This window comes from Rhincodon typus, chromosome 2 (genome assembly GCF_021869965.1).
Source record: "Rhincodon typus isolate 14 chromosome 2, sRhiTyp1.1, whole genome shotgun sequence".
Lineage (NCBI taxonomy): Eukaryota > Metazoa > Chordata > Chondrichthyes > Orectolobiformes > Rhincodontidae > Rhincodon > Rhincodon typus.
The window spans coordinates 66,742,325-66,753,333 of NC_063333.1; the positions used below are offsets into that span (position 1 = coordinate 66,742,325).

At 39.3% G+C, this 11,009-nt stretch overlaps 1 protein-coding gene across 3 annotated transcripts in view; it reads right to left on the minus strand.

Moving 5' to 3' along the window:
• The window catches only part of LOC109922836, a 66,551-nt gene that overhangs the window by 16,312 nt on the left and 39,230 nt on the right, over positions 1 to 11,009 (minus strand). For all 3 annotated transcript variants that reach the window (XM_048615173.1, XM_048615178.1, XM_048615181.1), the window contains 2 exons: positions 4,611 to 4,638; positions 540 to 611 (listed from right to left, as the gene is read on the minus strand). In XM_048615173.1, the coding sequence (XP_048471130.1) occupies positions 540 to 611; positions 4,611 to 4,638 (100 nt within the window). The remainder of the gene's footprint in view (positions 1 to 539; positions 612 to 4,610; positions 4,639 to 11,009) is intronic.

Here is an 11,009-nt window from a genome sequence, read left to right on the forward strand (position 1 = left end):
GTCTCTAGGGATGAGGAATTTCAGTTGTGAAGATAGACTAAAGAAGTCCATGGAGAAGGAAAGGCTCACAGAAGATCTAGTTGAAGTATTCAAAATCCTGGGAAATGTGGACACAGTCAGGAAAGAGAAAATATTCCCACTCATGAAAGGATTGAGAATGAAAACACAACTTTAATTAATAAAAGAAGCAAAACCGATGTGGAAAACCATATCATACAACCCTGGTTAGGGTCTGGAATGCACTGCCTGACAGTGTGGAGGAGGCAGGTTCAATTTAAGCATTCAAAAGGGAATTAGGTAGTTGTTCAAAAATGAACAATGTGCAGGGTTGCTCAAAGACGACAGGAATGAGATGCTTATTTGGAGGGCCAACACAGGCACAGTGGACCAAATGGCCTCCTTCTGTGCTAAACGTTACAAGAAGTATCATATTGCTACAACATTGTTTTTAAAAAAAGTTTGTATTTTGGATTATAGCAAATTAGCTTCAGCTCCCTACTGCACTTTATTAATGACAGGTAACCTGAATTCAAACTCACCAAATAGTTATAGAGTTTCTTTCTTTTATTATCAATCACATCAGGAAAACGTGGTGGCTGGGAATAATCACCCTTCAAGATGGAAGAAGAACACTCATGAGTTCAGAATTACTGTATAAATAATCATTGCACATATATTCAATTTTCATCACAAGTTGGAAGAACATTGGGTACAAAAGTAGATTTGCAAGACAGACGACCTGGACATCAACTCTGTTATATTTTCAGTATTATGTTTTTTTCCCCCAAACCCTCCAATTAAACAGCCGCATGAACTTCTTTCAAAATAAAAAATAGTCATTGATTACATTTGTATTCTGCACTTCAGATAAGACACATTCCCTTTCAAAACAGTATAATCCATCCACAGGAGAACAAAATCAGCAGAAATAATAGTTTCCATTTGAAGAACCTTTTCTCAATACAGCTGCTACTTTGATGACTGGTGTTTAAAAAATAATTCTAGTACAAGAATAAAATAAGTACAAATAAACGTGTTACATGTGCTGTAGATATGACAATGAAAAGTTAAAAAAGTAAAAACTGTAATCAAGAAAGCTCTAAGCCGATCATACTACTTCAAAACAAATAGAAATTTAAAAAACATTCTGTTCCAAGATATCTTGGTACAGGTACTAGATACTGAAAACGTTCCATCTCCGAGCAGAAACGTGAATTAAATTTCAATCAAGTTCTGTGAAGATTTTATATTATATTTCTTCAGGCATTGAGCAAACACAGGTAGCAGTTTAGAACAGAAGAATTCGTTTAATATTAACTTTGTTCAATGGAGCAACTCATTTATTTCAACCAAAATTTTGATTTCAGGCCCCTGCAACACCATTACAAATCCTCTGCTCAATCAAGCATAACTGGCCTTTAAAGGTTACACGATTCATGACAGAAATTTCCCTGATAACAAAAGTTAGTTAGCAAAGTTTCCAAGATGGGCATACATGATAAAAACAGCATTCACTTCTCGGAGACTGGTGAAGAAACTGTTGCTCTTCAGGGAAGATGGTTTAAATGAATTTGATAGAGGAAAGGGGACCAAGACAAAGCAGAGAAGACAAACAAGTTGCATAAAGAACTGAATATTAGAAAAGAGGAGGGCTAAGACAGGGAAGAGATGCAAAGGAAATGAAGGATGAACTTCATGCACATAAACGCAGGGAGCATAGCAAATAAGGGTGAAGAGTTCAGGCACACGTTACAAACAGCAATAATGTTAACTGGCAATAACAAAAACTTCACTTGACAAAGAACTCAAAGTTAAAAGCTACAATGTACATGGAGCATTTAAGGGAGAGAATAATTGGGATGGAAATTGATCAAACCAAAATTATTACAAAAAGGGAAGGGTTCTTGATGATTAGGCACTGTTTTTATTTGGCTAAAATTAAGCAGCAAAAGGGGAAATGGGTGTAGTCATATTTTGTTTGCAAGGGAGGTTATTGGTAATAAGTGCCAGCTTTTGCTATCACCCCTTCAGAACTAACTTCAATTTCAGGACATCAGGCATGCATTGATTAGCTTGGAAATCTGAAGTTGTGCTCTGTCACAGATTGTGCTGTGATTCCTCCTCGAATGAGCTATCACTAAAGTCGGTGACAATTTCAACTTCATGCCTCATTTCAACACCATTAAAAATCCCCTAAAAAGTAACACCTCACACAATCAAACATAACTGGGTCTTTAAAGGTTTTCCCTGATTAAAAAAAACAATTGTTTAGCAGCAGTGCAAACAATAATTACTAGATTCAAACTTTATTGAATGTTTCTTCTGAATAATTTAATTTCTATCTTCAATGTGCTGTGTAAAACATTATTTTTTTATTTGGGGCAGAGAGTTCTATTAACTCCACGAATGTGACTGGTTGCTTGGATATCCTTATGATACTGAGAAGTGGCAGTGCTGTGAATGTCTGGTAAACAGCACAGTAATTTGTTGTAGCACAACTACAAGGAATTAGAGGTGAAATTCTCACCACAGAAATCAATAGATCTATCAGCAAGCCATTTTTTAATTCATTCGCAGGATGTAGGTGTCCCTGGCCAGGCCAGCATTTATTACCCATCCCTAAGTGCACAGAGGGCAGTAAAGTATCAAACATATTACTGTGGGTCTGGAGTCACATGTAGGCCAAACCAGGTAAGGACAACGGTTTCCTTTCCTCGAGGACACTAGTAAACCAGATGGGTTTTTCTGACAATCAACAGTGGTTTATGGTCACCATTACACTCCTAATTCCAGATATTACTTGAATTCAAATTCCACCATCTGCCATGGCAGGATTTGAACTCACCAGAACATCACCAGGGTCTCTGGATCAATTGTCTAGCAATAATATCCACTAGGCCATCCCTGCCCCGTTCTGTTGTTGACTGCAGACGACAGTCCAGCATAAATGATCAAATAATGGCAAGATGATTCAGCAAATCTGCAAGCAAATTTCATAAAGATGCTAAAACAATAATGTAGTTTAGTGGAGAAATTCAATACTCCGATAAAGAATGGAGAGAAAAGAATAACAGAAACAGCATTAAGGACGATAATGGTGAACTATTTCTGAAATTTGTATGTAAATATCTTGATCAATATATTTCCAGCTCAACAAGAAGTGAAGCATTTCTGAGTTTATTTCTAAGAAATTAAGTGGGCAGGTGAAGCACATTTCAGTGGGAGTGCATTTGGAAAACAGACATAACAACTTCATTAATTTTGTAGTTAAGGAAACTGATCACAAATAAATGAAAGTGAAGATACTAAACTGGAATGGCATAATTTTAATATTTTGAAAAGGGATCTGTCAATTTGGACAAAAATAAACATTGACTGGAGTATCAGTAAATGGTTACTAGAAGCTTCAAGAGAATATAATTCTAATACAGATGAAGTGGGTGAAGGGGAACATCCTTATAGGGACAGCAGGTGTAATTTCAAACTTTGAAGATCTCGCAGAGTTTGAAAATATAGTGAACAGTGAAGACAACAGTAACAAACTTCCATAAATGAGCGAGAGACACACGTGACAAATGGAATTTAACGCAAAGGTATGTGAAAATATCATCATAGTCCAACCAGATCATCGGGCTGTTCTCTCATTAGAGTGACATGACTGATGGTGGTTTAATGTGCTTCAGATGAGAGGAGAGACCTTCATGGTAGCCTCAGCTAATGCAGGCATTAAACCAACACTGTTGACATTACTCTACATGACAAACCAGCTGTCCAGCCAAACACATTTCCTAGGAAGAATGAGGAATGGCAGCATTAACAACATCATACAGTTTTAAAAGGTATACATAAAACGAGGCCCTGAGATGTACATAGATAAACTCTGAAAGCCGGTATGAAAAATTTAGTTCCTTGTGAACAAAAGCAACCGTGATCCTAGGCTTCATAGAAAAATTGAGCATAAAAGGAAAGACCTTGTGCTCAACAGTTATAATACATGGCTTGGTCACACCTGAAAGAAAAGTGTGTCCAAGTCAGAGCACCACCTGATTTAGAAAGCTATCAAAAGGTTTTAGAAATATAGGAAAGGAGATTTACAGTAATGAGAGGTTAACAGACTTTAAATATAAGTATTCAGAATTCTATTCATTTTTGATAGAACAGATTACTGCAAAAAAGAATTGGGGGAAACCTTTGAAGAAATAAATTACACACAGTTACGATGAGACACTACCAGAAACATTCAAAAAGGACTTTGATACACGTATTTGAGAAGTAAAAATGTATAGAGCTGTGGGCAAGTACTGGGAAGAAATAATTAGGTAGCTTTTTTCTAAAAAAAAAAGCCAGTGCAGGTATGATGGGATGAAAGACCTGATTCTATGCTGCATCATTCCATGAAAAGGCTAATTTAACAATAAACATCGTTAATTCTGTCAATAATTTAAATGATTCAAAAACTGAAATTGCTGGAAAATCTCAGGGTCTGGCAGCATCTATGGAAAGAAATCACAGTTAATGTTTCGAGTACAGTGGCCCATTTTCAGAACTGAAATGATTCACCCAGTTTCTGAGGAGTCGGCAACTATTAGGTCCACCAAACAGTGACTTACCTTTTTCTGCATCCAGTGATCAGATTTTCTGCAGTATAAACAGAAGAAGTTTAATGAACTTGATACATTTGGACCATCTCACTAATTCAGGCGCTAAATGAATAAAGTATAAAAACGTTTGAAAAGTACTGAAGAGCAGAGAGCAAAAACGAGAAATGTTTCAATACAAATAATAAAACTGCTTGAATATTGTTCATGTAGCATTGTGTAAAGGGTTGACTAAATTTAACAATCATTTGGTCCACCACAGCAGCATCTACATACATGACTTTAGATCCACGTTCTCACCATACCACTCATTTTCTTTCCCCAGGAATAAAAAAAGCTCAAAGTTACTATTTTTAAACATGTGAACATTTGACATAGTCATCTAACTACAAACAGAAACAGCAAATTCCTCAGCAGATAATTGAAGCAATTATTTTGTATGCATTCTGTTAGCCTTACCAACAGAAAACAAGCCAATCACCAGATGCCTGCAATAGTCTCATTTTTTGTCACTTAACCTTCCAGAAATGCTAAGGAACAAAGGGTCAAGCAGAAAGGACGAACTGAAGGAAATCCTAATTAGTCAGGAAATGGTACTGGGGAAATTGATGGGATTGAAAACCAATAAATCCCCAGGACCTAATGCTTTGAATCCCAGAGTACTTACGGAAGTGGCCCTAGAAATAGTGAACGCATTGGTGATAATTTTCCAACATTCTATAGACTCTGGAAGAGTTCCAATGAACTGGAGGGAAGCTAATGTAACACCACTTCTTAAAAAAGGAGGGAGGGAGAAAACGGGGAATTATAGGCTGGTTAACTTGACATCAGTGGTGGGAAAAATGCTGGAGTTAATTATTGAGGATGTAATAACTGAGCATTTGGAAAGTGGTGACAGAATCTGTCCAAGTCATCATGGATTCATTAAAGGGAAATTTTGCTTGACAAATCTTCTGGGATCTTTTGAGGATGTGGGACAATCTCACACAAGAGATTAGCAAGCAAAATTAAAGCTCATGGTTTCGGAGGTAATGAATTAATATGGATGGAGAACTGTTTGGCAGACAGGAAGCAGAGAGCTGGAAATAAACAGGTCATTTTCAAAGTGGCAGGTAGTGACGAGTGGGGTATCACAGGGTTCAGTGCTGGGACCCCAGCTGTTCACAATATACATTAATGATTTGGACTAAGAAATTGAATGCAATACCTCCAAATTTGCAGATGACACGAAGCTAGGTGGCAGTGTCCGCTGTGAGGAGGATGCTCAGAGGCTGCAGGGTGACTTGGGACAGGCTGACTGAGTGGGCAAATACTTGGTAATTGCGATATACTGGGGAAAAATGTGAGTTTATCCACTTGGCGAAAACATGAAGGCAGATTATTATCTCAATTGTGGCAGTTGAGCAAAAGGAGAGGTGCAAAACGAGACATGGGTGTCTGTTGTGGTGGAACAGAAAGCGAAGGTTAGCATGCAGATGCAGCAGGCAGTGAGGAAAGTTAATGGCATGATGGCCCTCATTGCAAGAGGATTTGAGTATAGGAGTTGGGATGTCTTGCTGCAGTTATACAGGGCCTTGATGAGGCCACACCTTGGGTATTGTCTGAGGAAGGACATTCTTGCTAATGAGGGAATCCAGCAAAGGTTCACCAGAATGATTCCCAGGATGGCAGGACTGACATATAAAGAAAGACTGGATCAACTGGGCTTGTACTCGCTGGAATTTAGAAGAATGAGGAGGGATCTCATAGAAACATATAAAATCCTGATGGGACTGGACAGGTTGGATGCGGGAAAATGTTCCCGATGTGGGCGAAGTCCGGAGCTAGGGTTCACAGTCTAAAAATAAGGGGTAAGCCATTCAGAACTGAGATGAAAAAGAATTTCTTCACTCAGGGTTGTGAACCTGTGGAATTCTCTAGCACAGAAAGCTGTTGGGGCCAGTTTGTTAGACATGTTCAAGGGGGAGTTGAATGTGACTCTTGTGGCTAAAGAGATCCAAGGGAACAGACAGAAAGCAGGAACGGGATGCTGAAATTGCATGATTAACCATGATCTTACTGAATGGTGGTGCAGTTTGAAGGGCCGAATGGCCTCTTCCTGAACCTAATTTCTATACTTCTTTGTTAAGAAGGCCAAGAATATCAATCTCAGTTCATTCATGAGGTTTGTCAATTCATGGCATCAGAACCAAAATATGATTTTATTTTCTTCATGCACAATCAACTTCAAGTTTGAAATCAGTAAGAGTGAACAATTCAACAAGGTGTAGAGCTGGATGAACACAGCAGGCCAAGCAGCATCATAGGAGCAGGAAGGCTGACGTTTCGGGCCTAGACCCTTCATCAGAAATGTTTATTTTTCTTTCAATTTGATAGGATCCTTAAGATCCTTAACAAATCATGACATGAAAAAGAAACACGTGCACACTTGTGTCATGGGGACTTAGTGCCAATTCCAGAGTTGTCCTACCAGAGTCTCCACATCACAAATTCTGCATTGCTGCCTTGGAGATGGGAGAACATGTGACATCAATTACTTATGGGGTTGTGACCAACAGTTTGGGAAACCCTGGTTTAGACAATCAGTTCATCAACACAATAGTCTACAAATAAACAGCTTTGCAAAACAGTGAAAGAAAGGCTACAGGAAAGACATTTCGGCAATCATTTAGCAAATACCAGTGGACTAATTGCCCACAACTCAATAAAGTGACAAAAGGCAAAATATTACAAATGTTGTAAATCTGAGCTGAAAACGCTGAAAATGTTTAGCCAGTTGGGTGGCATCTGTGGAGAGGAAAAAGGAACAAACCCTGACAGTATCCGCAATATGGCAACTGGACTCATAGGCTGCAAGATGCTCAGAATGACAAGTGGAGTAAATTCACCAGTACTGTATTGGGGAGTGAAAGCCATTTGTTAAACTTCCTTGCTTACCCAAGAGCAGCCATGATTCCATTGCGAGGTGGAACAAGTTCAAGAGGGGGGCCAAAAGGACTCCTCCTGTTCCTATTTTTCATCTACAAACTGCAAGAGTGAATTTCAGTAGGATGTTTGGACTGTGGAGGGCACACTGCTCATCTGTCTTTGCATGACAAAGGTGACTGGACAGTTGGAAGTTCAGGCATCCTAATCACAGAAGCAGGAAGTGACAATTCATTTTCTTTTTAGAAGAGTGTCCACATTTGTACTTTGGAAAGGCTATCTATATCATCTCAGAAAATGTAATAACGCAATAGAAATTCACATTTTGCATCAATTTTGAAATAACTCACAGCTCTGCAAAATGGAATGAGGTCAATACAGATATTTAAAAGTTTCAATGATAGCTGAGTAGATGACTTCAGTATTCAAAGCATTCTCTTTACCTGAGCGACATAACCATATGTGTAACAGCAAGTCCAAAATTATGTGCTCACTTGATCACACTAATCAGTCTGAAATTTATTTTCTATTAAGAACACAACTGTCATCCCTAACATTTTCTCACAATATCATAAGACATGGTGCCATTCTTATGGTCTTTGGCAGCACTTTCTATTTGAGGTACAAGAATTTTTTTTATGGTCGAATGGCAAATACAACAAGTGGAAATAGCTAGTGCCTTGCTACATCCTCTTAAGATCTATATATTTTATACAATTCCTCTAGTAACATAATCCAGTGCTATGTCCACCAATTCTATTTTACTAATGATATCTATGATAACTTGCTGGTTGGCAAAATCCAAGTGGATTGGTGTTGCTGCCTCAACATTTTACAATTCATATAAACGGTTGCATGAGGAGACCAAAGGAAGGTAAATTAGTTGAAGATGCAAATGTTGGGAGCAAAGAAAGAGTGTTTAAGGAGGAGACAAAGGAATGTAAATATGTTAAGTGGGTGGGTAAAGTTCTGGGAAAGGAGTATCATGGAAAAATGTCCATTTTGGGAGGAGGAATAAAATGGAAACCTATTATCTGAACCGTGAAAGATTGCAAAAGGATCTTGGCGTCCCAGGGCATGAATCACAAAAGGTTATAAACAGGTTTAGCATAATTAGGAAATAGTAGAATATTATTGTTTATTGAAAGGGATATTGAATGCAAAAGTACGGAGGTTATATTTTCTAGCCAGGACACTGACCACATACGAGTACTGTGTACAATATTAGTTTCCTCATTTAAGGCAGTTCTAAGAAAGTTTCCTAGACTAACACCTGGAATAAGCAAGTTGCCCCATCAAGAAAGACTGGACAGGCCAAGTTTGGATCTGGAGTTTTGAAGATTAAAAGGCGACTTGACTGAAACATTATAAACAGCTTGAGGGGTCTTGACACGGTTCATATGGCAAGGATATTTCCTCTTGTGGGACGCCACATCCTTGGTATTGTGCAGGATAAAATTAGAGACTGTCGGAAGGAAAGTCATAGTGCAGAACATGCCACCTTGGAACACAAGTGGTCCATAATTTGTAGATGGGGATAGTAGGAGGTGAAGTAGATGCTGAATATGGTACCTGTGTAGATGCAACAAACGGAATCAGATCTGTTCCAAGCTGGACTGAAACTACCATACGATGTGTTATCTAGTTGCTGCGAGGGTGAGGGATTTCTTGAACTAGCTTGAAAAGGACATTGAAGAGGAAGGGTAGGATTGAATTGTTGTGGATCATGTTGGACCAACAACATAGGAAAATGGCAAAAAATCCAGCTGAGAGAGCCTCAAGGTATGACTCTTCTTCAGAATGTCTTTAAACTGGTAACTAGCAAGGTATAAGTGAAAATGTCAAAAGTCAAAACAAACAGAAAAAGGAAGAGAAAACAATGATCAGAAATTATACATGTTGGCAGTCAGGAGAGAAATACAACATGTTGTAAAACATTACAGCCAAAGGACAGGTTTGGACATACAAGCCAAATCAGCACTCTTTACATAAAGTCTTCCATACTAACATCTGGGGGCTTGTGCCAAAATTGGGACAGCTATCTCACAGACTAGCCCAGCCCAGTCATACTCATGAAATCATAACTTACAAACCATGTCCCTGACATCACCATCACCATCACCATTCCTAGATAGGTGCTGTCTTACCAACGGTACAGGCCCAGCAGAGGTGGTGGCACAGTGATATACTGTTGAGAAGGAGTTGTCTTGGGAGTCCTCATCTTTGACTCCAGACACAATGAAGTCTCATGACACCAGATCAAACCTGGACAAGAAAATCTCCTGCTGTTGATCATATACCCTCCTCCCTCAGCTGATGAATCAGTGCTACTCCATGTCAAACAATACTTGGAGGAAACACTGAGGATGGCACAGAAAAGATAATACTCTGGGTGAGGGTTTTCAGTGTCCACCACCAAGGGTGCCTTGACAGCAGCACTACTGATCAAGTTAGTTGAGTTCTAAAGTACATCGCAGCTCAACTAAGTCTGAAAAAGACAGTGAGGGAACCAATGAGGGGGCCAAACATACTTGACCTCAGCCGCACCAATCTGACTACTGAATTTGTCCATGATAGAATTGGTAAGACTGACCACAGTCCTAGTGGAAACAAAGACAATTCCACTACCAACTGGTTAGGTGAAAGATGAGGGAGCCCTACACATCAGTGGAAAACGTCAGGCTGAAGCAAACACAACAACCTAAGTGGATAATTCATCTTGTCCTCCTCCAAAGGTTCTCAACATCACAGATGCCAGTCTCCAGTCCAATCAATTCACTCCACATAGTATCAAGAAACAGTTAGAGGTACTGGCTAGTAGCAAAGTTATGGGCCCTGATAACATTGCAGCAACAGCAGTGAAGACTTGGCCTCCAGAAGTTGCCACTTCCCTAGCCAAGCTGGTATCCACCCAACAATGTGGAACATCACCCAGCTATGTCCTGTACACAAAAACAACACTAATCCAACCTGGCCAATTATTACCCATCAGTCTTCACTTCAGCATCATTAAAGTGATGGAAGGTGTCATCAATAGTACTATCAAGCAGTGCCTCAGCGATAACCTGCTCACTGATTCTTAGTTTGAGTTCCACGAGTACCACTCAGTTCCTGATCTCTTAAAGCCTTGGTTCAAACATGAAGAAGCTGAACTCTAGACATGATATCAAGGCTGCATTTGACCACATATGTGGCATCAAGGAGACCAAGTGAATCAGAGGAAGGAAACTCTGCTGGTTGGAGTCTTACAGGGCACAAAGAATGATGGTATTGTCGCGCCCCAGTGGCTTTTTAGCTGACACAGAATGGCTAAAAGGGATTGGCAGCTATATATAGATGTTCACAGCTAGACTTCTGGTGTCCATGGGGAGATACTGTAAGGTAAGGTCTTGCGGAGATCATAACAGGGTTACTATGAAAAGAAACATTTAGGAATTTAAGACAACAAGGTGCAGGGCTGGATGAACACAGCAGGCCAAGCAGCAT